This window comes from Sparus aurata, chromosome 7, assembly GCF_900880675.1.
Source record: "Sparus aurata chromosome 7, fSpaAur1.1, whole genome shotgun sequence".
Taxonomy (NCBI): Eukaryota; Metazoa; Chordata; class Actinopteri; order Spariformes; family Sparidae; genus Sparus; species Sparus aurata.
The window spans coordinates 8,938,429-8,965,367 of NC_044193.1; the positions used below are offsets into that span (position 1 = coordinate 8,938,429).

General features: G+C 42.1%; 1 protein-coding gene and 1 long non-coding RNA gene across 15 annotated transcripts in view; one reads left to right on the top strand and one right to left on the bottom strand.

The window, feature by feature from the left end:
- Positions 1-26,939, top strand: part of LOC115585715 (uncharacterized) — a 120,357-nt gene that overhangs the window by 89,971 nt on the left and 3,447 nt on the right. The gene's annotated exons all lie outside the window — the stretch shown is intronic.
- The window catches only part of LOC115585712 (membrane-associated guanylate kinase, WW and PDZ domain-containing protein 1-like), a 106,543-nt gene that overhangs the window by 67,120 nt on the left and 12,484 nt on the right, over positions 1-26,939 (bottom strand). For all 14 annotated transcript variants that reach the window (XM_030424309.1, XM_030424310.1, XM_030424308.1 and 11 more), the window contains exon 2: positions 3,360-3,476. In XM_030424309.1, the coding sequence (XP_030280169.1) occupies positions 3,360-3,476 (117 nt within the window). The remainder of the gene's footprint in view (positions 1-3,359; positions 3,477-26,939) is intronic.

Here is a 26,939-nt window from a genome sequence, read left to right on the forward strand (position 1 = left end):
TCCAGAAGAAGCTGCATGTAATCAGATAAACTGCCTCCAGTGATGTCACTCAGTGGCTTGGTTGCATTGTGGGTAATGGTTTGGACTCATTATGGACAATTTATAAAATCATTATCAAATTGATACAGCAGAATCAGAGCAGCCTTTTTTTATTCCACACATTCATCTTCCTTGTCGGAACCTGGTGCCTACTTTACCCAGATTCTACTAAACCACTGAGTGACATCACTGGAGGCAATTCGATTTACTTGAAGCTTCCTCTGGAGCCAAAAAAGGCTTTTTGTTACTTTTGTGCCACATAGTACAGGGTTCGTACGGGTGCTTGAAATCCTTGAAAGTGCTTGAATTTCAATGTTGTGTTTTCAAGGTCTGAAAAGTGCTTGGATTTTAGTTTAAGTACTTGAAAGTGCTTGACATTATAACTCTGTGTCTTTTACAAAATTGGGATCAGACTGGATAATTAATTTCTGAAGTTTTTGCTATTATAGAATATAATTTTAGATGTTTACAGCATAATACAATGTACATAATTGTGATAAAAAGTGAAGAAAAAAATCACAAGTATATGTATTCCTTTAGATACGTATTTTACCCCAGCAGTAAGGTGCTGGAAAATCTTTAAAATGACCCTTAAAAGTGCTTGAAAAGTGCTTGAATTTGACCTTGAAAAATGTGTACGAACCCTGTAGTAGTACTAGTAAGACCTGGAAACACACTTTAATGTGTAAAATTGGTGGAGCTGCCCTTTAATTAGAAACAAAAGAGCTTATGAGTGAGTGCCACGGGTTAGAGAAGCCACAAGGTACTGAGAAAACGGACTGAGAAATTGTTAGTTTCTTGTCTTTCATGGGATCTGTCAACAGCAGTGATTGAATGATGTATCACCAGAGTGCGCAAAGTCCATTCAGCCAGTCTTTACTTAGAGACAATGGAGCCTTTTATTAGGAGATACAAACCCGGAAAAAGGGGAATATTTCCACATGATGAGTAATCAGGGACACTGTTCGGCTGGTAAAGTAAAGCAGGCACATTCTTCATGCACCTACGTGAAACACAGGTACTTGTTGTTGTTGTTGACTTCTCAAGCACCATTAATAAAGAGGAAAAACATCAGTTGAGTGTTTACCTTTGTTTGCATTTGTTAGCTAGGGAGCATACTACCAGCTGTTCCTCGGCAGGTCCATTTACATCATTTACAAAAAAAAAAAACACATCATCACCATCATGTTATTACAAAGTACAACCTGTGAGCCTTTGATAACTTTAACTCTCAAACTCCTGATTAATGTACAGATGTACCCATTATCGTGCTCCTCCCTCTGTCCTCACATGAAATCAACCAAACAAGAACAGCCACTAGAGGCAACTCCACTGACTTTGGCCCATCAGCTTTCTTCATTAAAGCTGTAAACATATAAAACACAACACCCAGCTGGATACGACAATGTTCCGCCTTTTCCAGAGATTATTCCATTGAATGAATGAGTTTTTTTGTATGATGTCAAGTTTAAATATAAAGTGCTGTTAGTTTTGTACGATGCAAGGTTTTATCCTCTGTACCCCCCCGTCTGATTTTAAGTGTTTGATAACCACATCAGGGGGAACACTGCATGTATGTATATATATATATCAATATCAAAATTTTTACCATCCAAATATCGGTATCAGCATTGGCCGAAAAAATTGAGAATCCGTCAACTGTCGTGGATTTGCCTGACATGGGAACGCTGGTGAAATTTAGATACCAGCCAACTCTGGGATAGTCAGTGACTGTCTGTTGTCCCAGTAAAATAAAATAGAATAAACAAATCTTTGGTGGAAGAAGTATACAGAACTCAGAAGTAGAAAAAAGAAATCATAAAAAAGCTGCGTTCAACGTTTTGCTAAAGTAAAAACAGTATTATTAGCTAGAAAATGTAAATTATCGAATTTACAGACACTAGCAAAGCAACACAACCATCCTGTTTCACTATAAATCTCTAAATGTTACAGTTACGGCTGAAAATGACAACAAACGTATCTCGGCAATGTAAATCAACCGCCAGCCGTCTCCCTGAAACCGACAGTTGTTGTCAGTGTGATGTCACGGTGATTCTGGGACACTGAGGTGAAAGAAGTCAGTATTCAGCTTCTGGAAAGTACATTTGAGGGAATTCTAGATGCATTAGGAGTTAATGTTTCCAGTGTTTTCCCAGAAAAGAATGCAAAGAACTGTAAACCGCCTGAAGCATCTGGTGACCTCAGACTTAAAATATTCAGCGTTTTTCTGCAGTCTTTAGTCTTAATACAGTGTTAATGTTTAATGTCTGTCCTCCGTTTTTTTTCCGCCGAGGCCTTTCCATCGTCCCGTGATCTCCGCGAGAGCCCAACATGTTCATCACATAATCGGGCAGGAATCTATTCTCAATATATCAGAACATCATAATCCCAGGCCGGGCACCGGGGGGAGGCTCAGAGAGGCGGATTTACCGGTCACATGGCTGAGCCCAAGAGAAGGACAGAGATAGAGAGGCGGGCGAGTGAAAAAAGCAAAGAACAAGAGAGACAGCGCGATGGGGAAAAAAACAAAACCCAGAAAAAACCCCATTAATCTAGTATAGTGGAGCCACATTTTGTTATGGAGCGATGAAATGCAAACATGTGCAAATGAACACACAGCTAAGGCCCAGAAACTGGAGGAGGTGGTGGCTGACGAGAGCGACGATCCTTCGCTTAGTTAATTAAATCATGTCAGTGCGTAAGAGCGATAAAACACGCACAAACTAATCTAATTGCTCCCCTAAAAACATCCACTGTGCCTTTTTTATTTTTTTTTATCAAAGCTCTGTTAAACGTTGTGGTCATCACAACACAAATCTGAAATGACAGTACAGTAGGAAAATGAACTGATTAGAGCTGGACTGTGTCACCCAACCGCACATCCAACTGTTTGTGACGTAACCGAGCCCAGCTGTGGAGTCTGGCGCGGCGCTGGGTGTTTGGCTCGAGTCACACTTTTTGTATATTTCACAGCGATGTGAGGCAGCTGCAAAAATGGTGCTCCGCTCTGCGGAGGCTCAAGTGGCAGGACACTGATACATGACAACAAAACTGGAGAAACGTATATTCTTTCATTGTCTTTTCATTTGTGAGAAAAAAAAGCTGGTGAGGGAAACAAAGTGTGATCATTTACGGACGAATTAAGCGGGAGAGAGATGAGATTAACAGGAGATGAAACAAGTGAGAAAGAAGCCAAAAGAAAGTGGGTCATTAGGGTAAAGCTGAAGAAATGATGCTTAAAGACAATGTTCGTCAGCCAGATGTCCTGGTTTCAGCATCCGCATTCACAGTCCTGTCATCGCTAATATTTTTGTACTCACAAGGCACAGCATGGCGATACAGATTGGCTCGGATGATCTTCTGCAGCTCGTGGTCGGGGGAAGACTTCTGAAACCTCAGGCTGAGGTAGTGCTTCATGTCCTTGTTGAGCCTGTGACCTGGAAATATCAGACGGAGAGAAAAAGGAAACTCAAGTAAACAAACCTCGACATCACGAAACATGCTCTTCTGCTGGCTGTGTGCTGTCATTTGACCAAAAGTAACGTTGTGAAAGGCCATGACATTTCAACTGTTGTGTTGCTCCTGGACACTAGAACACAAGGCAGACCTTATTCAACCCCCTTATTGAGAAGAACAGAGGTACTCCAGTTTATAAATACATTTTCGTTATTAACACATATAGTTAATATCATATTTGGACAAAACTGTATTTTTTTTGTTGCAACAAAGCTAAGGCCCTACACACCAAACCACCATCAAAGATCTAGTGCCGACAAAGGCTGACTGTTACGTTTTGGCCCAAGAAATGCACTTGAACACAACACAAAAACTGCAGCCAACAGCAGCAGACTGAATTCGTCATTCAAAAAGAGAAACCGTGAGACTCAAGACTGCAGATTCACAAACCGTTGCTATGACAAAGCCAATTCAACATGATACCATGTTCACAAAATTAGTTTAGTTAGCATTGCTGACATATCCTTATTAGCCATAAACACAAAATACAGTTGAGGCTGATGAACTGTTAGCTTTGTGGGTATTTAACAGAGTTAAGAGTTTCGGAAGGTTATTAGGATTCATCCTGACAGGGACATGAATGTCTGTGCCAATTTTAATGGAGATCAGTCCAATAGTTGCCATGACATTTTAATCAAAACAACAAAGGTCAACCTCTTGGTGACGCTAGAGAATAAAGTCAGTGCATCATCCCAGTCATTAGGGTACATCATGAAAGCACCATGAGTGACTGCTCCAAATGGTGCCAGACAGTGGCGGTTCTAAACCAGTTTTAATAGGGGGGCCAGGTTGGGGCCGGCTTTTTTGTTAGGGGGTACATACAACCCGGAAAAAAAAATAAATCCCTCATTCAGACAAAACAGTGTTTACATTTTCAGCAATTTTGATTGGGTAGTAAACTGCTGAGACACTTTATATCTGCCTTTCCCTTAAAAACAAAATCATTGCAAGAAATCTGTCATTGTATTATTGATGCAGACTCCCTGTCGGGGGGGCCACAGGGGGGTCCAGACTCAGAGTGACGGGGGCACTGGCCCCTGTTGGGCCCCCCCCCAGAACCGCCCCTGGTGCCAGAGGTGGAGTAAGGGCATTCCAAAAGTCTGCAATGCTGTACAGATGTCTGCGCCAGATTTCAGAATAATCGAACACACAGTTTTTCAGATATCTAACTGTTGAGCAACTGACAGACATTATCATCCTCTGAGTCATGAAGCTAGAAAAAGCTCAAAATTCAGCAATATCGTCTCAAATCTTAAACGAGAGAGAGAGAGAGAGAGAAGAAGTGATACTTATTCAACTTTGACCTAATTCATTGGATGGTAATGGGGCAAATAAACCTTACTGACAGCTTAAGTAGAGCAGAGGAATACACACAGTATGTCAGGGTGGTTAATTCAGAGAAAAACTTAGCGATAGAGGAGGGTTTGTGTAATTGATTAAGAGAGTCTCTGACTGGCTGACGTTCCCAGACTTACTCAGCATCCATCCAATCAGAGGTGCTGATGCTGCTGGCTGAGTTTGAACACAGTCCCCGGCACTCACAATGGGGCCAGATGGTCAGAGCTCGCTCTCACGCCAGGGTCTCATTTAGGACCATTTAATGATCTCCAAATATATCATCCATGTCTGGGAGAGCTGGCAAACACTTCTTGGGGGAGGTGCCACGGCCTCCCGTCGGCCTCCGATCACAGTGGAAGAGTTTCTCCTGGCTCTCTGCTTTGGGATAGCAGCAGGGTCAGTGTGCTGACTGAATTTACTTTGGAGCTGACGGGGATTATAAGATGGTTTAAAGTCGCACTAAAACGGCAGGGAGAGCGCATTTGGCTGCTGTTCTTTGACATATTTCAGTGCTGGAAGGAAAAAGGTGGACAAGATAGAGTTACACATTTTTCAGGTTTGAATGGATGACTCAAAAGCGGGTATGTGGCTTTGGAATAACATAGTGATACGGGGTTATACCACAACCACAACCGACATCTTCATGTAGAGCAGGAGGAGGACGAGGGAGAAATGAATACATACAAGACCTCAGTGTTTGTAAATGTACACAATATCCAAACCGCAAGATCTGCAATTGTTTTATGAAATGTGTCACAAAACAGTGTTTCAATTACATTTTGTGGCGCTGCAGAGATGCTCTGGCCTACAAAGCTTGTTCTCTAGATGTAACAAAACATGTTTGTTTGGCAGAGCCCTGGAGAAATGCCACACCATTATGACTGTACTAGTTTTGCAATGACAATGAAAATTGTGATGGAAACATTTCATCATACATAACAATCATGGCCGGGTGCAGAGCCAGACCTTTAGTGGGAGGAATAAACACCCGGAGACGAACCTGATTCTGATCTGATCTGGAGCAGTTTGCTGACAGAAGAGCTCAATAAATGGATTTATCTACGAGTTGTTTATCAATGTGACTGCAGCAATTACCCGCAGCGGTGACCTCCATTGTCGCGTGTTTATGTACTGCTATGTTGACTGCTGACTGCAGCTGGAGGTGGCATTTATCATGAATGTAACACTAGAGAAAAGGGAAAGGAAGAGAAAAGAGAGAACCAGAGTCTCTGGTGAGTGCTGAGATTGGTGATTGACCTCAATGCAAACATACAGATGGAAATAATCTGACTGTTTGTGGCAAATAAACACTTACACGAGTAACACAAAATAAATGCCTTAAACCTGCTTCACAACCAACGTTGCTGATGAAACTCTGACACTGACAGTTAGCTGGGGTAAACTTGTGGATATCTGATTCTCAAGAAAGTAAGAATTCTTACTTATTATATCTTTAAAGGAATAGTTTGGGGTTTTAAAACCAAGAATTAGAAGGGAAGATTGACACCATTTTCATATTTGTACGTTAGAAAATTAACTGGACCACAAAGCGAGTTAGCTTAGCTTAGCATGAAGACTGAAAAGAGGGTCCAAACATAACAAAATCGGCATACAACTACATTGAAAACTGCCTTATAAATACATCATGTTTCATTTCTTAAACTCATACAGTGTAAAAATGACATAATCACCAGGAGACCAGCTGAGCCTCCAGGACGTAAAAAGCCAAGTTTCAATCTTCATGCTTCAGCTTCGTATTCACTGTACAGTCATGAAAGTGATATGTATATGTCTCCTGTATGTCCCCAAAATGTCAAACTATTCCTTTAAGGTTTGAATTTTGGGCTTTGAGTGTCAGGAAATTGGCAGGAAGTGCTTGCAGCCCGAGAGGAAGTACTGCTGAGCGAGTCGGGGACAAGGACAGGCAGATCAAATGCATCCGTGTGGCAGCTGAGAAAGTGAAAACGGTCTTAAAGCAGCAGCACATTCGTCATCTGCCCCGAGGTGTGGCCCTGTGGTGACATCATCATCTGTCAGCCCGAGCCTCACATCCACCCCCCCCCAAATGCTGAAGCATGTAACGCTGATGATGTCAAGACCTGAAAGGCACCGCACAGCACACACAGGCATCTAATCCTGCAACGGTGATGGACAGATGTTACATGTAAACCAAATCAGCCACAGAGGACAACAATAATGTAATTTAAGGTATAAATCATATTCAGGGACGCAGAAAAGCTTAAGGCCATGATTCTGGTATGGGGCATTTTCTACCCAGAAGTGGAGACACTGGTTGGTAGTCTACTTTGCTGTATTTTTCCGTTCCCTTACACACACACACACACACACACACACACACAGAGCCCACTGTGTAATTCAGTGCAAGCAAAGCACAGTCAGGTAATTGTTACCTAGCAACCAGCCAGTGCTGACGACCATCATTACGGTCCCTGCTAGGCAAGCAGCAGTCAGATTGTAAAAGGAAAAACAGATACAACAGCACACTTGCACACACACACACACACACACTAAACATATACAGGCATTCGTTCAGTCGGTGCATCCTCAGCTGCTCCATTTCCATGTCCGTGGCGATTTGATTTATAAAAACAGCACCTCATCAAAAATAAAATATGTAACACATAAATTAGCGTTTGTATTCGCCGTCGTGTCAGTTTTGCTGGCTCAGATGCTCTCCCTGAGATAAGGACCGCTGTCAGGAGCACACACCCCCCACTCACACACACACCTACCCCCTACCGTGGGTACGTACAGCGAGCAGAGGGCGGGCCGCCCAGGTGTCATGCTCCATCAATGAGAAAGTCATCAAATATTCAATATTTATGAGGATTAAAGTCGTGTGGATGAGAGATTACAATCACACCACTGTGGCGTGTGTGTGTGTGTGTGTATGTGTGTGTGTGCAGTTCATACGCCGTTTACTTCATTTCTTCCCGGATTTTTAATCACAAATGCTGTTTGGCTAAACGAATAACCAGATGTTATGGCGCTGCTGTAGATGCGGCATTCTGCAGATTGAAAGATAAAACCACACTGATATCTGCAGCTGCTGCGCAAAGTAAGTTCCTCTCATTTCTTATCACATGCAGCTTAACCAAAGTATTAAACAGTATTTGAGACTTTTGAATAAAAAAATAGAGTTTTTTTTTTTCTTGACCCATTTAGAGTGGTTTCCCAGCAGCATGTAACACACACACACACACACACACACACACACACACACACATGCCCACACACACAGAGCTTTAAAATCTAACAAAAACAACCAGATGTGGTGAGAAAACAGGAGATATTATCTAAACTCAACAACCACAGCGCTGCAGTGTTCCACAGACTTTCTGAACAATACACACGCTGAATTGTTCAATTCAGCGTGTGTATTGAATGGAGATCCTTGTATTGTGTACAAGAAGATACAGCGCATTGTTACGGGGAATGTGCTGGACATTCTCACACACTGTGTCTGCTAATCCACAGTCGGCTGTATAGTCTGAACTGAGCTGATATTTATAAGCCCAACAAAATGAGCTTTTGTTGCAGGTACAATGAGTAAAATAGACACTAGCTGTGTGAGTGTGTGTTAATGTAAGAACCAGAGTCAATGCTCATAAAGCTCTTTTAGAGAACACATCAATATAATCAATATCACTTTATTAATGCTTATATGTCTCAGCAAACCTGACCTTAATAGTCTACAAGGACATTTAGCCTTTATTAAGACAACACATACTCCAACTGCTCCCTGTTAGAGGCTTACAGTAGCAATGATATGTAAAAAAAACACAAAAAAAACAACAACTCACTGGTGCTCACTGCAGTGTACCTGCTACTCTTTACTTCAGATTCAGATTCAGATTCAGATACTATCTTTGGCTGTAGTTGGTAGCTGTGATGCTATCTACCGTGAGCAAGTAGCTCAGTAAGCCACTGAGCTAAGTGTCCCACTGCCCCAAGACTGTTTCGGTGAGTTTTATTTCATTTCAGCTAAGTTTGAATTAGCTTGTTTCATAATGAGTTAGCAAGGCGATTCAGCTCTTTTGAGTTTGGGAAAAGAGAAAAGACTTGAATTCAGGTGACGTTTTTTTTTTTTTGAGTCAAGTGTGAAAATACCTAACCTACTAACCCTAACCCTTTCTTGATATTTTTGAGTTTTTTGTTTTCTTATAAATAAGTAGCAAGTGTACCTCTTTAGCATCTCCCAAAGGCTATCAGACTATCCCCTCATGGCACAAAATTACAAGACAGGATGGGCCGGGGCTAGCTGGTTAGCATGCTAACTTGAGTTGATAGAACTTCAGTTTGACGTATCCTAATGTCAACACTGCCATTTCTTCACAAACTGTTGATAATAGCAAAATACTGGATATATCTTACAAATGTCCCCTTTAAGAAAAAATAACATTCACACAAGTAAAAAAAAAAACCATCCCTGTATATGATAGAGAGAAAATGAAGTTAGAAGAATGTTAGCTTATTATGAAACTGTGCTCAGGCACAATGGTGCTTTGAGCTAAATGCTAAGCTCAGGACTCTACAATGAGAATGCTAACATGCTAACACTGCTGTAAAAACCAGCATAGACCAGCACCAAAACCAGCACCAGCTGGTCACTAGCAAGACCAGCATATGTTGTGTTGTGGAATGATGCTAAGTCGAAGCTAAGTCATTAGTCCAGATATTCAGTCTGGACCAAAGGGTTCAAACCACCTGACAACATTGCCATCCACCTAGCCACTGGCAAAAAAAGTTGAGTTGAAATAATTAATAAATTGGACGATGTACAGAAAATCAGTCCGCAACAATGGTTTAAATGTCCTAAACAAAAACGCAACAATTTCACTGTTTCCAGCAACTATAATGTGAATATTTGCTAGTTTCTTAGTGTTTTATTACAGTAAACTGGCGAAAATAAATTTGAATAAGTCATCGTGGGAAAGTAAGGAGACCGAAAATGCACTCATTCCATCTGTCAGCAAAAATACTGAAAATACCTGACATTCAGTCTGTCTCGAGATGATAAGATGGATTATTTGAGAGCTTGGAGAGGATATTCTTCCTCCTCCCAACAACAATGAAATCACTCCATCAGGGAAAATCGGAGACACTAGAGAAATTAGCGCCGTTGAGAGATGTTTCCTGGGAACCGAGATATTTGTGAGGCTGGCTGGTAAAAGACTGTGTGACAGCGGAGATCGGTGCTTTTCAGCCACGCGTGAGGCCGAGGAGAGAACAGTGTGAGGCGGTGAGGCCTCTGTCTGTCCTCCTACAGATAGACAGAGAGTGAAAGAGAGAGAGAGAGAGAGAGAGGGAGATGGGTTTAACCCAAATAAGAGAGTGGATTATACACATCCTCCATGCCTCCAGTCAGCATTACATAACCTTAAATCTAGTTATGCATCCCAGTCTCATTTTTTGGGGTTGGGAAGAGGGTGGGCGTGTGTGCTGTCAAACATCTGAGGAGATAGTGGTTCACACATTCGCTCATATAGATACAGAAACACGCACAACATGAATCTGTGTCTTTAAAAAAAAAAAAAGGTTGTGATGTTTTTATTTCATGGGATAGAGTCCTTGACGTTTGGAGAGGATTCGACTCAATCTCTGCATTAAAAACACAGCGGCCAGACAGCAAAAGGACACAAACATATGGCAGTGGCTGCTTAAAACATCAGTGGAAGATTGTGAAGCAGCTGCAGCCTATAGCACCACACAGCAGCTGCCATCACTACGAGCCACCGCTACTACCTGTCAATCAGGCCATATGGTTTCCATTTCACAACAGAGAGCTTGACATTCAAACAGCACTTGTGGTTCAGATTATCGGTACGAACATGTAGACGCATCGAATCAACAGCTTATAGAGGGGTGGACGTAAATCTGAGGACGTCAACGTGAGCGTGTTTGTTGTTGTGCTGAGGCTCTGTTCAGCTGCTGATTGGGATTCATCTCCCGTCCTCCGGCTCAACACTGCCCTCTGTGTCTCCGAGCCTCGCCGCCGAGAGGCTGCTTCACACAGAGCCGTTACCACAGCAACGCAGAGCCGGGCAAGTGAATGAGATGAAGCGTGTGTGGTCATTATGGGCTGCTGCCCCCCAGTGGTGGATCCCAGATAACAGAACTATAAAGGACCTCAAAGATGTGATTTCTTTTTTTTTTCCATCTCTTAGTATTAGTATCATCTCAGTATCACACTTGTGCATTTCCATTTTATGGAAATTAACATATCTAAATTGTAATCTTACTTTTTACTTTTTCTGGTGAGGATTAACCGATCAATCAATCATTAAATAATGTAGTTCAAATTAGATACAAATAAGATATATACAGCACCATATTATGATTATGATCCATCTATCCATATAAACAGACATGTATGTATGTCTGTATGCACCATGTTTGTACCATTTTTCCATTTCTGTTTTCTTGGTTTATATTTGCTGTGTGAGCTGTTTTATATTTTTCACCATGTTTTGAAAATAAAGTTTATCAGTATTGAAGTTTATTACAAACAGTGTTGTAAAAAGCAGCCAAAAGTCATTCTTGAGTACAAGTAAAGATATCGTGGTTACCTTTGTAACAACAAAAACAGGAGGTCACCCATACAAAAAGTATTGAATAAAAGACTGATATTAAATGTACTTGAGTATAACAAGTCTAAATAAGACTTCATAACTTAATAGCAGTTTTACAGAGTGATGATCTGAGGAAATCTGTTCCTCTTCCACCACCGCCACAATGAATTTGTTGTGAAGAGCTGCAATAATTTGTCAATTAATGGATCAGTCCATTAGTTCCCAACTATTTGGATACTTCATAAATCGGTTCAGTCATTTTGAAAAGCAAAAATATGAAACATGTGCTTGTTCCAGCTTCTTACATGTTCAAATTTGCTGCTTTTCTTTGTTATTTATGAGCATAAATGAAGAATCGTTGGGTGTTTCCTGCTGGTTGGACAGAAGAAGCAAATTGACAAGGACACTTGTGTACTCTGGGATATTGTGATCCGCATATTTCACAATTTTTGGTGTTTTATAGACTAAACCATTGTTCGCAAAGTAATCAGCAGATTAATCGATGCTGAAAACCATTGGTTGCAGCCCGACATAACGTTCCAAACATGCTTGCTGGCACTCATTATCAGTTGAATGGCAGACAAAAGCAATCTGCAGCTCATCTGTAACCAATACTTCTAATGGGTTTTGTAGAATAGCAAAGCACAGATGTTCTCTTTCTAAGAGGCAGACCACACAGGGACGTGCTGGTTTATATGGGACAGCAGAAAAAACAAAAATCCCTAAATTATAGCTGTTCTGTGGGAGAAGGCTGTAACGTTAATACTCTGCAATTGGCAAGTGGCTAATTACCGTCATCAAAATACGTATTACAAGATAAGATGAGCATGGCAACATTGGGAATGGAACAAACAAACTCTTGTTTTACTACCATTTACACTGAAATAGATTCAAAACAAACACAAACATCACCAAGGAGAAAATGATCTTTGTAACTACACCCAGTTTCCTGGAGTAATCTGAGAGAGTGGAGAGAAAAACCGCAAGCACGCCTGCCAAGAGTCTGAGCGCACGTGTCTAGTCAGTGCGAACATGGTCGACACATGTTGAGGAGAGGTCTGTTTTTATGTGTCAGACTTGTCTTTTGTGTGTTTCTCTTTCCCCTGGAAGTCACCGCTGGCACAGGTTAGGTGTTAAATGACAGGCAGGTTACCCTTACTTTGAGAAGAGGAAAAAAAGACAATAGAGCGTTAATTGGAAGACACACACACACACACACACACACACACACACACACACACTGGTCTACCTAATGAAACACCACCTGTAGTGATGACAGAGAGGATTAAGGTGGAAGACAAGACTCCCACCCGGGCCTGATCCCCACCAGAGGGTGTTGGACTGATGTGACACTGTCGAGGTGAACCGCCCCATCACTCTCCAGGACTCATCGCACCTGATATGACATGATTTGAAGGGAATAGTTTGCAATTTTAGGGAACAAGTTTGTTTGCTTTTTCAACAAGAAGAAGAAGAAGTGCTCATTCTCACCTCTAAAGCTCACTAATCAACACAAGATATTATTCCTTTCAACTGGTCGTAAACTTAATTGTAAAAAAAAAAAAAAAGAGAAACAGAAAACTTGGGTGAACGTGTTTGCTGATTTCATGGCTGGTATGAATTAATAGGCAGTGACTCCCAAAAAATTACTGATCCCCATCCCAGAAACCGGCGGGATCGCAACCCCCGAAAACAGCAGTAAGTCATTTTAAAGCACTTCACACATACTCACTTGTTTCATCCCATTTACAGTTCTGGTGTTGAGCAATGCTAATTGGATGCCGGCTCCAGCTGTATATTCAGTGCACAAGTATGTGTAGAAAAAAAGAGAATTGAATTTGAAGGTAGCTCCAAAACTGTAGAGGGCAGCACAACTGCTCACTGCTGCTCCGTGCACTCTTTGCCTTAGATTTCTTCGGCTGTACTTGCTGGCGTAAGCAAGTAGCTCAGTTAGCTGTTGAGCTACGTGGCCTCATAGCTTCACATCTCACTCTGTGAATTGGAGCTTTATTTCGAAGAAGGGTGTCGTACAAGGAGTCACAGAGGCAGCTTTTCATTCAATGTAGACCATGTGTGGTTGTATTTTTCCATATAGTAAGTTTGTGAACTTAGTTTGTTTACTTCTTAGGTGAACCCGGCTTAAACAAAGGGGGCTGGGGCTAGCAGGTTAGCATGCTAACATCTGTAGACATTTCTGCAACACGGTACATAGACGTCAACAATGTTGTTTACTTCTCACTCTGTTGATAATATTCAGCCCCCGTGGATAAAATAGGTAAAAACTATACAATATAAGGTAAAAAAACAAAGTCATCTAAAGAAAAATCTCCTCCTGCTGCTTTCTAAATGGCTAATGTCCGACTCACTATAATATTACCTGGGAAAATGCAAACACAAGCTCTTCCAGTGAGCACGTGGACCCAGTGGCAGGTGTTAAGAAAAGCTAAATAAAAAAAGGTAATCTTCTTGCTGATGGTCTTGTTGCTTATGTGCATCATATAGAGGCATCAGTCAGCCATATTTTACAAATTGCCCTGTTAACACTTCACGTCGGGCAGCGGACAACACATGCTGATGTGCTTAATATCACACAGAGCATTGTTGTACAGAAGATGTCAGACGCAGTGGTGAGCTGGGGCTTTCACAACCCCGTCTGTTATCACATTTTGATTAAGAGGGCTCCGCTCTGTCTGCATCCTTCCTCCAACCTCTGCGGTGCGCTACTCGGGCACACCAAACACAATTAGAGCCACAAAATCACCCAGTGCTCGTCCATTACAGTTTTTATTTCTTTGGAGCCGTCTTCTAAATCTTTAAATTGCCCTTTTTGTCATCGTCTCATGCAGCTCTCGCACCATCTCAGGCTGATAGACCCGGAGCTCAGACTGAGAACAAAGAGATGCCATTTCCTCCAGAGGACAAATAATATTGTATTTCCTCCGGCCGATTCCAAATAATGGCCGCAGAGTAGGAACTGGAAATGCTGGTTCTTAAACAGTAAATTCCATTGTTTCGGGCGGCTTCCTGTGGGTCTCAGGACATCCCGTCAGTCAACACTGGACTCTCCAGTTACAGATGAGAGCATTTAACTCTACATTATCCAGCAATATAAGGAGTGGCCGTCTGAGAGAGGTGAACATCGGGAAGGTTTGCAACAGACAAAACTAATCAACTACTCTTGCTTTCAGCGATGGGTTTCACTCGGCTCTCTTGGTGTGATAGAGTAGCCGCAATCTCCAGCTATTACACACCCATTATCCCGGCTGAGAGGTCACGGGAGCTGATACAGAAGACAGGGTAATAATATTAGACATGGGACACATTTGGTTACGTTCCTCATGTCAATTAAACACAAGCACTCTCTCCCTCGGCTTCTCTCTCTCAGATATAAAAGCAGCGGGTTCAGCTCCTTATTGCCGCCGTTCCACGAGCCCTGCAATCAGTGTGGCAGGGGTGGAGAGGAAAAAACAACAATCACAGAGAGGTCCGCCATAAAGCTCTGGGCCGGTCCTCTGCCTTCTCCTTCTATAATTACCTCTACAAGCAGCCACACCCGGGGCTGCTCTCATGTTATTCCCAGTCCAAAGATGTGTTTCAGCCGGGCTGGGAAACCAAACAGGAGCCCAGAATCGGACCATCATAATTCAGGGAAAGTCTTTAACGCCTCTGTGTTTCTTTGATGTCAGAGAAATCAACCAGTTTGCATCTACGTCTGACCATATAAAAAACAAAGAGAGCTTGTTAATTTTATTGTTTAGACATAAAGAAAACAGTCAATGAAGATTGTTCACTTCCCTTAAAACTACAAAGTGCACCTTCAAGTCTTCCGTGATATCAAACTGATGTGTTTGTCTGGACAAGCAGTTTGAATATTTCAACTCAGGCTCTGGGAAACTCATGAAATGTCTGCTTTCTCATGTTTAAAAGATGAATCAATCGATCGATAATGAAATCTACAATACCCAAGTTTTGTATTTACCTCATAGATAGCGGCCACTTAAATGTGCCTGAATTATTTAATAAATATCGACGCATAATTCCCTGAGAATTGAATGAAAATGTGAAATAAATGAATAAAATGCTCGCAATGTTAAAGAAAATATTCCGGATCCATCCCTTTAGCCAGATCCACACCAAATGTTAACGGGGTCTATTGTGGGCCAAGACCTTTCCTCCATTCAAGTTTTTTGGAAATAAGTTCAGTAGTTTTTTTGCAATCATGGTCACAAACCAACTAATAAAACGGATACAGGTTAAAAAAAATAAATCACCTACTTGTTAGCTTCAGCCCTAGAAATGAGTATAGAGGATGTTCCCTTCAAACAACTAGTTTACAACAGACTCTCTGTTTCCGACTATTTGGGCACGCAGAAACATATGGATGCTTTATGTGAGGAGGCAGACGGGCCAGTTCTGACCCAGTTCTCCGGTGCTGAGTCAGAGTCAGCAGTGCATGATGGGAGAACTGGTAAGAAGGAAGAGCCACAGACAAAGACGCACACACACATACACTCACACACACACACACACCGAGGCAAGCAGAGGCGGTATGTTCCGCTCCAGTGCGCTGCATCTGTTCATTGCTAAATATAACCAGAGGAACCCAGGCCTACCGCTCCCTCTGCTCTGTGTTAATAGCTGAGTAGGCCAAAGGATGGAGGAAGGAAAAAAAAAAAAAAAAAAGGAGGCAGGGAGGAGAAAGAGCGGTTGGTACGATTGTAAAGACTAAAAGGGACGAGTGAAAGCTTGAGGGGGAGCGGTTGAGAGGAGGGTCGGTCTTGAATCACGCGGGCCGCATCCCAGATAAACAGAGACGCTTGCTTATAAATTCTGCGCGCGCCAAAAACATTTCAACACAGACTAAACACGGACGACTATTCCTGTTAAATACTGGAATACCAAACTCGACACACTCCAGATGGCAGGATCTCTATTCTTATCGGGCAGAGAAACAACTCTCTGGGCCATGTTTGCAAAAAATAAAAAGTGAAGATGTACACACAAGGCTGCTATTTTAATGTGTCCATTGTATCTTCTTTCCCTCCCCCTGGGCAACACATGTAAAAACAGTGAATCCTCCCCGTCGCTGATAGAAAGCATCAAGCTTCGGTCGGTATGCGAGCATGCCATCAGTTCTAACTGGCTGCCTCTGTTAAATGTCATTGCCTGCCTGGCCGTCACACACAAAGGGCCCCTCTGTGATTAAAGTCCCCTCTTTCACAGGAGCCGATGACCACGGGCAATGAGACGGGGACGAGATACACGTCCCCGTATCTCGCCTGCCTCCCCTCAGCCGCGGCGGCGGACTGGAACACATCACACCACGGGGACGAGTGTGTCATCACTCGGCCGGCTCGTGCGTTGAAGCACACAATGAAAACACAAGACAACCACATTTACGGTTGAATTATATCCGCATGTGGATGAAGTGAGTGGAAAAGGGAAGAGCCTTTTCCAGGGCGCGTAATAACCACTAATTTGTACCTTGAGGGCTGTAATTGAAGGGGATCCCTTGTGCGGTTGATGTGGCACACAAACAAACCAGCAGGGCTGGCTCGAAGGGGAGCCCAAGTGGTGGGACATCCAGTGACCTATATATCCGAGTTACACCTAATATTAATTAACATATATGGAACACCCGCTCTTACAGAAATAGCCGCTCTAACTGAGGGGCTATCCGTCAGATATACGGAGCTGTGTGCGTGGGGAGATGGCTGACAGACAAGAGGCCCCACAGGGAGATTCATTAAATTAATCTGTCATGTGAATTTCTTTCAGTTGCCCAGTGGTACAAGAATTTTTGTGCTGAGAGGAAGCACTTTTTTTTTTTTTTTTTTTTCAGAAATACCAGCTGGGCATGTTCTGTCAGGAGGAATTAGCTAATATGCTAAAAAAAAAACAAAAAAAAACAGTAAAGTGAGGCAACAGTGTTCGGAATTACAGTGGAGTTCGAGAAGACTGCTTCAAAACAGATGGAAAAAAAAGGCAAGAATGACTCACTTACAGCAGGATGCACGTCTCAAGTCTCTATCAGAAACCGTCTGAAAGCAGAGATAACGCGTGGCGGATTGACGGCAGGGGATCAACAGCCGAGATAAGATTAAACAGAGGCCTTGGATCTCGGCAGCCGGGCCGCATTGTTATGATGCTGCAAAAACCTTTGCAGGTGTGCATCAGGCCTGCCTCTTCAAACCTAATCATCCCCAGGGAAATTGAAGCAGCGCGTCATGACTTCTGCTTCCTGTTTTTTTGCTGAAGAAAACAGGAAAGGAGAGAATGAGACAAAGAGAGAGAGAGAGGGGGTGAAGAGGAATCCTGGAAAAGTGACAGCGGTAATCATTACATCCTGATCAAAACACGGTGAATGTGGACCGATCAATCAAACAGTGAAATTAACAGCCTGTAAACAACACAAAAACTGACGTTCTGCTGTCAGATACTCCCAGACACGCACTGCTCCTGGCTTTTTTTGGAGATGCAACGAGATTGATTCGTCGGGTGAATCTCCCGAGCGTCCCCATGGGTGACGATGTAACAGATGGTGCCGAGAACAGAGTCTGTCCATTTTGTGAGCGATGTGTGTGTTTACAGCAGGAACGCGCGCAAACGGAACGGACTTCGGCCTCAACAAAAATAGATCCGTGACAACCAGAGGCACAGTGACGAAAGACAAAACGCAAAAAAAGATTACGTTTCCTCCGAAATGTTCAAGATCACCTCAGGACACTAAAGGAGACCACCAACGCGTAACTTCGCTGCCTCGAACTGCTTGAGAATAAAGGTGAACGTTTGTGTGATGTTAGACGGCCGTTCGTGAGCCGCTCTCCGTCAAACCATCAAACGTTTGACCTTCAGACTGCAGGAAATTGCAGATTCTCCTTCACAGTCCGGACAGCTCCGAGCACAGTGATGATTGCGAGACATTTCAGATGGGAGTGTGTGAAAGGAGATAACCAACATGTGATGCGGACAGGGTGAGAGAAGAAAGGGGTGAGGCCTTTTAAATAAATGGGGAAATGACACCTGCTGAGCCGAGCGAGAGGCGATGTGGAGCAGAGATTCTTAAAGATGGAAAGGCCTTTGACAAGTCGCTTCCACAAAAAAAAACCCATTAAATTTGTGTCACTGCTATAAGAATCATTCAAAGTAGAGCTGAATTGAGCTTCTCACATGCGAATTTGCTTTCACACTTATACTGCTTGATTCAGTTGAAACCAACTTTAATATGTTTTAGAGCTTAACTGTTATTTTAGAGGTTAAAATCTTCTTTCTTTTTTTTTCATAAAACGTTTGTTTTTGCATGTTTCATTTGTTGTGTATGATATATCTTTGGGTTTTGGATGAATGTTCAGAAAAAAACAGCAATCAAAGATGGCCGCTCGACTAGTAGAATATTATATTGGCCATGTCACTCCATTGTGATATTTTAAGCGCGCAATATCTCATTTCTGCCACACGTTGCATGGCTGCTGCTCAGCTGATCAGGGCGTGCAGAGACAGACCTCCTGGAGGAGTAAACACCTGGAGGCACATCAGATCTCCTGTTTACCGACAGAAAGGGAGCTCTGAGATTACTCATAAACTTTATTTAGGGATTAAAAAGTGGATTTTGTCTTTACTCCTGTTTATCAACCTGACTGCAGTACAGCGTGACAACATGGACCCACGTGAGGAAATCAGATCCTCATGCGGGTCCGCAGTCCAATCAATACCTGAGTAATTAGTCAATCACTTTTAAAAAAAATTAACTGTAAACATACAGGTGTGAACGTGGTCTCAGCCTTCTATGATTATAACTTTAATATATTTTAGTTTGGTGATGTTTTTTGTCACTGTTTTCTGACATTTGATAGATCAAACGACCGAGAAAAAAAATAATCACTGGATGAAAAATGAAGACAATCATTAGTTGCCGCCCTGATTCAAAAGCAAAAAGAGAACGGAAATGTGAGAGAGAAGTATCTGGAGTATTGTGATCAAAGCTTTAAGCTCTCCTCTGTTATCTCCCTACCTCCAGCTTTAAACAGTTTCAACTTCTCTGCTCAGACATAATCTTACATAATGAGATCCTGTGGCACAAGCTGTACCTCGGAATGGTGAAGGAAAAATAACTGGGTACCATTGATGGTGACTGTTTGAGGGCTGAGAAAATAAAAAATAAAAAAATCGACACGCCACGTTGACGAGGAAAAAAAAAAAATAACACGGCAGAATAAACATTTCTCTGGATCAGGAATCATCACACTTAACATTCATGTGTGGATTCTGCCTCCGCTGTGTTTCGGCTGCGGCTGCTGTGAGAGCTTTAATGAGGCGCTGATTCACTGTGTTTGATGTGACATAAAGTGTCAAGTCCTGTCCTCTCCAGTTTTCTCCTAATGAGAGCCTGTTTTTTTTTTCCCACCCAAAACCGGCGACCAGATACTTCGCGAGCACGGAGAACATCACCCCAGATTTAGAAATGGAGCTGATGGCGCAACATAAACAGGCGGCTGGTCCTATTCACGCCTTAAAACGAAGCCAGTTTCTCATTTTTTGCATATCTTCTCCAACCAGCACGGCGTATGCTCGACATTCTAGGCGATAAACCGTAAGAATTGTACAACCACGATTACTAATATCTCCTTTCCCACATCCTTCACCTCTCCACCAGAGACAGAGAGGTGGTGATAATAGCACTGGACCGTTTCCAGCGCTCACTCAGTCACGTTCAAGGCAGGGATGAGTTGAAGGTCCAACAGAAGGAAGGATGTGTATTAATTGCGGCCAAACATAGTAAAGACCTTGTTCCCTTTTCAAAAGCTCTTCCTGCTCGAATCGTGCAAGAGCGGAAACCAGAAAGGTGCAATCCACACGGCAGATCAACACGTGAAGGTTTGCTTTATTTTCTCTAAACTTGAAGTATTTAAAGATGAGACACGCACAGACATGCGTAACTATTTATCAAAGACCCTTATAGTAGAAAAGACATAAAAGACGGGAAGACTGTCGCAGAGTTTACTGTATAACTGCTGCATAACTATAATGTTCCTGAAGCAGCGTCTTCTTCAAGTTCATCCCAACAAATAATTGTTTGTCTTTACTCAGTTCTTAGCATCTTTTTGTCGAGTTGCAGATTTAAAAAACAACAACAGCAAAAACACGCTTGTGGTAATTAATAGTCAATTCCAGTTTACGTTTTCAGTGTTCTGAAGACATTTTGGACGTATTTTTCTTCAATTGTAAAAATATCCTGCCTTCATTTCATCTGTATATGTGCACAAGTGCCTCGTAACCACATCTGAGGGATCAGTGCAATAAAAATGTGTGTTTATATAAATATAAGGGCTGTCAATCGATCAAAATATTAAAACGCGATTAACTGCACATTTTATGTGGACTGATGCTGTTTAAATTTACTGATGTGCAAATGTCTACTATCAAAACACTCCTGTTACAAGTCAGATCAATTGGAAAGCTAGTGCAGGCGGCTCAAGTGCACTGGATCAGAATTTTTTGCCCATTTACTAAATACAGAAAGACATTTAATTTGGAATCGGCAGGTGACGATGATTTTAAAAGCCCAGGCTACTGTAACTCTAAAACTCTTGCTATTGAGGATTGGTCAGAGTAATCAGTGCGCTGCTTCTTAAAAGAGACGTTGCCGTTGAGAGTTAAGACAAAAAAGTTATTTTTTTAATTCTGCGTGCACTGAAAATGTAAAAGAATCATAGAGAGCAACATCTCCAGACCGCAGCAAATGAAAATGATATGCGTGGCTAGATAGAAATAACCACAAGAGGTGAGTCAGAGAAAATATCTCATCAGATTTCAGCTGGGTGAACCAATCTTTAAAAAGTTGCGAAATCCATAACTTTGGATATTTCCATCCTGCACTCGCAAACAGAAACAGCTATTGGAAAACTTTCTTTAAAGCCGAAAAAACTTGTTTGAAGGCTCAAGGATTCTCAGAACCTCTGGCGTTAAATATTTGAGCGGTTGGCTGCCAAGAGGCTTTACACCCATGAGGTACGGCATCGCAAATCAAAGACAAGCGGTTTCCCTTGAAGAAACCAATATGGACAGTTTTTTCCGAGCAGTCCCTGGCTGCAGATCAGCAGGTGATGAAAACTGTGAAAATGTTGCACCTCTGCTGGAAATTGATCTTTTTCTAATTGGTTTCCTTATTATGAAGCAGCCAAAATGTGTCACGGATGGACTGAAACCCGCCTCGCTATGTGTTTCAACTTTTAGCTTTTCTCAGCATGTTAGATCGTCTCCCGTTGTCTCGCTCTACACAAATGACGGCTAAAGTTATCCCGTCCCGTCCTCCGTCTAACCCCGCCCAACCCGCTCGGCACAAAGTATTTCTCTCCTCAGTGCACCCGACTCCCCCACCATCGCACCTCACCCCCTCAGCTCAGCCAGATGCTGCCAACTTCTGACAAACAGCTGCAGCCCAAGGTCACTCCCTCCCTCCGACAGACAGAAAGCTTGCAAACAGTCCCAGACCGTGACGGGACTAATCTGCACTGTGTTTGAATTAGAAGGATATCATGTATGTCTCTCCCTTCGCTTTGAGGAGCAGCAGGAACAGATATTTACCTTTTATCATCTTGCCCGCTGATCTGTTTTAAAAATACGCCCGTGTCTCTGCTCTTCATTTTTCAAAAAAAATTTGCATTTCCAGTGACGGTTTACTGATTAAACAGCCTCGGCTACCATATATAACCTCACACCGAGGCTCTATATTGAGAACAGAGACACACATGAAACAATACAGACAGTAGTTTTTTTTTTTTTCCCATCTGAGAGCTCGATGAAATTCGAGTCGGTTTCAGGTCGCTTTTTACAAAGGCAGCGTAACGCGAGATCAGACGGGGACCGAGTTACGCAAGTTAAGTGTTCAAAGTGAAGCGAGCTGACACGCACAGGTTAAGAAAAACATTTCCATCATTACTCCACTTTATCAGTAAAAAACAGTCTAAATTTACTCTGGAGATACAGTGAATCAGAGCCACACACGGCTGGGAGAAAAACAGCGAGTGATTTGATAGGCGGAGGCATGTGTCAGATTGTGGTAGAGTTATATGTGAAAGTGGGCCAAAGGACTGAAGGAAAATATTGGTTTTTAGGAAGGTTCACTTGACATGTTTACCCGGTGGTCATGACCGGAGAGTCAGACGTGACTTTTGGACATCAGGAAGATACAAATAGAAGCTCAGACATTTTAAAATGTCTTTACAAGATGAAAAACGGCTTTCATGATCATCAAATCATCTTTTAAGTAAAAAGCCAATATGCCAAAAATGAATGACTTGCTGCTTTTCTCTCTTTGAATATCTCTTTGATCTGTGGAGAGTTGCTTGGACTGGAACAAGAAGTTGAAACTGCATCAACTTTATGATTAAAGAAAAGATGAAGATGAAGACAGAAATAATGATAATATTTCAGTTTTCTGACATTTTGGTGACATATGACTCGATCCTGAAAACAACTTCTAGTTCCAGCCGTTATTCTGACAGTCAGACTGTCACAGCTCACGTTTTTTTGGCTCCGTGGATGGAAATGTCCGTTGATCGGTCTGCCACTCTGATCCAGACAGAAATATCTTAACAGCTATTTGATGGATTGCAATGAAATTTGGCGCAGACGTCTGCGCTCCCCAGAGGGTGCAGCCGAATATGACTAATATGAATAATCTGGTGACGGCTTGTCTTTTCCCCTGGCGTGACCATGACTTTCACATTTGAGGGGCTTCCGTCAGATATTGGAGCGGTGCAGACATTCAGGATTAGAAGTCTTCACTTTCGTAACCACCAGAGAGCTAACACAATAAACCAAGACTGTAAACATTGCAAAAAATAAACGTGTGCATGTGGCGCTCAGAGCGCAGATGTGCATAAGAACAGCCTGACAGAGCCACACACGGGTGATTGCAGATCCTTAACCTTGTTTAAACTTAATCATTTATATAAAAGTTGAACCAATTTGTTATTTTCTTATGAAAGATAAACACATTTTCAGCTTAACCAAATCTGGCACACTGACCTTAATAAAAACAGATGTTATCTTATTGCATCATACAGCTAATTCTGTGGGACATTGTACGTAACACTCCCCCCCAGACTCCCTTATACAATTGTTCAATTTTGTGAGTTGTGCAGCGAAGAGAAGATTAACAAACTTTGCGAAATGCAGACTGTGACAAATTCTGAATTATTTGGGCCTTCTTGTAAATTTGGCAAAAGTCGTCCGCTGCTATTTCATTCCTTTCTGTCACAGCGGTGTGGCTAATGTGTTTAACTGCGTAGAGCGATGACGCGAGATCCGATCACAAGCTGTCGTAACACACGTCTATATGCGTAATATCAGGTGTGAAGCGACAGAGACGCGTGCTCTTGCCAGGAAAACAAGCCTCAGAGTTTATAAGAATGCAACACAGCGATAATGCAGACGTTTCATATCGAGGAGACGAGCATGTATAAGGAGGATCTGCATGTCTGTGACTCATCACAGAGACTCCAGTCTGCGGTACATTTCATACACTTGACTGATAAGCCACAAAATTGTTGGGTAATGTTAGGCTGCATGATCAGAGAAAGTTTAACTACTATGTGGATATTCTCACACTCTCTCTCTCTCTCACTGTTCCCCTCAGTGCCCCTTCCTCCTACATCCATGGGACAACGTACATCTTAATGTTCTTTTAGTTAAGCGAGTAATTTGACAGTTTCGTGATTAAACAAACCTCGTCTCAGATCAGAAAAACCAAGTTTGGACAAAATAACGACTGAAACTGTCAGAGAGGCAGGTTGAAGGATTGATCAGCTTGCTGTGCCAGTCAACAGAGAAATGTCTTATGGGTATTATGCAGATGAGATCCAGCTGCACACGCAGCTGTCTACATGCAACACATCAATCAGCCTGTGTGAAGCTGCTCAACACATGAAGTCTAAAGTGCTTGTTTTTTCCTCATCACATTAAAGCTCTGTCGACAGTAGCATCATCTGTTTCTCTCTCTTTCTTTTTTTTCACATAATGTGTTTTATTTTCATTTATTCGAAGCAGTTTAAAAGAAGCTCCGTGGATACACACACTCGAGCAGATGGGCTTCCCTCACAACACTAATCGCATGTTGTGGCCTTTCCGCTACTGTGACTAAGTCAAACCACCGCAACCGGAGCGCCCCCAGATCTTCTTGACAATGATGAGAGTATCAGATGGAGGAAGCCAGTTCCTGCAAAACCTCTTTGATTTAGATTAGACGTCCGTCCACCTGCCACCACGCGTAGATATATGACTGTGCATGGCGGAGATAAAGCGGACGCTGATACAGAGGGCTCACACAGGCGTTTGAACCTGTGTGAAGTTGTCAGTCCTCAGGAGTGATTGAACTTTTTCCACCTCCTCTAAGGTAAAAACTCTGGGAACAAGATCACGGGGAAACTGGACGGGTTCCTCTAAACTTCAAACAAGTCGGCTCTGCTTGCCGACTCTGGCTCCTGTGTGTGTGGCTGCGTTGATGGGAAACATGGAGAAGTGGCACCTCTCTGTCAGGTTTACACCTGTGTGAACAGCAGCAGAGCTCAGGACAGATATCGATACAGTGATGTGCAAGTTTACACAGTAAAACGTGAACTAGTTTATGTTCATTTCTTTACCGTTTAGTTTTAACGAGCCTGTCCGAGCTGTTCTCACAGAGGCTGCCAGCTACTCCCAAACTATTACCTGTTAACTATTACCATTAAACATTCAGGACCGTTTAAAGCCATAGTTTACATACTGTCGATCGATATCAAGGTGCTTCAGGCTAAAAAAAAAGGGAAATGATTCATCCTTTCATTACACCTGAGACAGTGTTGTGGAAGTCAGTAACTCCTTCGGACATCTGGTCGCAGCATCTGATGCTCATAAGATGCAAACCAAACAGACGCAGCGTGTTGAAGTCACACTGCATCCATATGAATGTGATTAAAACCATGATCAACACGTTTCTATACTAACAAACACAGCAGTGTGCCAGTTTGATAAGGCCTTGTTGTGTAGCAGAAGCTTTTGATCAGGGATAGATGAATTATTGCAGATTTAAAAAAAATGTTTAATTGGCTCTGATCCAGCCTCCTTCCTCGATGTCCTGCCCACAACACAATCCGACTGGTTACACAGTCCAAGTAATAGCCTATCAAAACTGAGTAATCTGAATCTGTTACGTTATTAGGAACTACACTCATCTAATAAATGTAGTAAAGTGGAAGAATAGTGGAAAATAAAAATTCTCAAGAACAGCCGTTGAGCACTTAATTCCATCACTGATTATTCAGATTTTGTCGCCAAGATTTACAATTTCACTGCAAACTGTATTGGTTCTAAATATTGGTTGTCAGCCTCCTCGATTAATGATAAATGGGTATGTTCAGTTCATCAGGTGATCCTCACTTGAAATAATATCAAATAATACACAACAATTTATCTGCCAATCAGCTCCAGCTTTACAGAAAGTAAACACACTCCAGAATGAAAGCATCTTTGAATGCCACTCATGACACAGTGACACTTTGTAAAACGGAATTATAATCAGCAGCAGGTTTTGTAACACATAGTGACTATAAGAAGTACGTTTTAATGTCAACAACATGACTGAGCAACATGAATTGCACTATTTCATGACTTTGATCCACCATCATCATAGTACATGATTCCACCACTAGAAGGCTCTGTGCATGAGATCACATCTGTGCTGACAACAGCTTCACCTGCAGTACAGTAACCATTCCCAGCTGTTTTCTATAAATACATGTTTCCTTTTACTGTGTGGACGACTGGTGCCGCTGATCTAATTATTGCAATTCAGTGAAGGATTTGACCTTTCCTGCTCTGCACACCTACTGTAACAGGGAGCTCCACTTTGACAGGAAACTTCCTCTGCTGCACAGGAAGTGGTGCGTTTAAAAAAGAAATGACGGAGGAAACAACTGCTCTTGTTTAACAAGAGTTAGATACAAACTCCACTGACACATTCTGATGCTTTGACTTCAGAATCATCTGACTGAATACAAAATATATTTAGGTCGCTTTATGTCTTCATAATTCCCTGAAAGTCCATGTGACATATTTAAACACACAAAACAGAGGTACAATGTTCAAGAATCATAATTTTGCTGTTGATTGTTCAATTATTCATTTAACCGTTTCAGTTTTGCACTTTAGAAAAGAAAATACGATGACACTACACTAGAGCTGAAACATTTAGTCGTTTGACTGAAGAAATGATTGGAATTCATGGATTCAGTCGATTATACATGTCTGTCATTTTTTAGCAGCAACAGTAGCATCAGGGTGACCTGATTATTTGGGGGTTTTGAATTGTTAGTCAGGTGAAATAAAAGACATTTGACGATCATCACCACCTTTAACCCAACAGGTTTCACTATTGTTTGACATTTTGCAGACTTAACAATTATGAAGTTATCG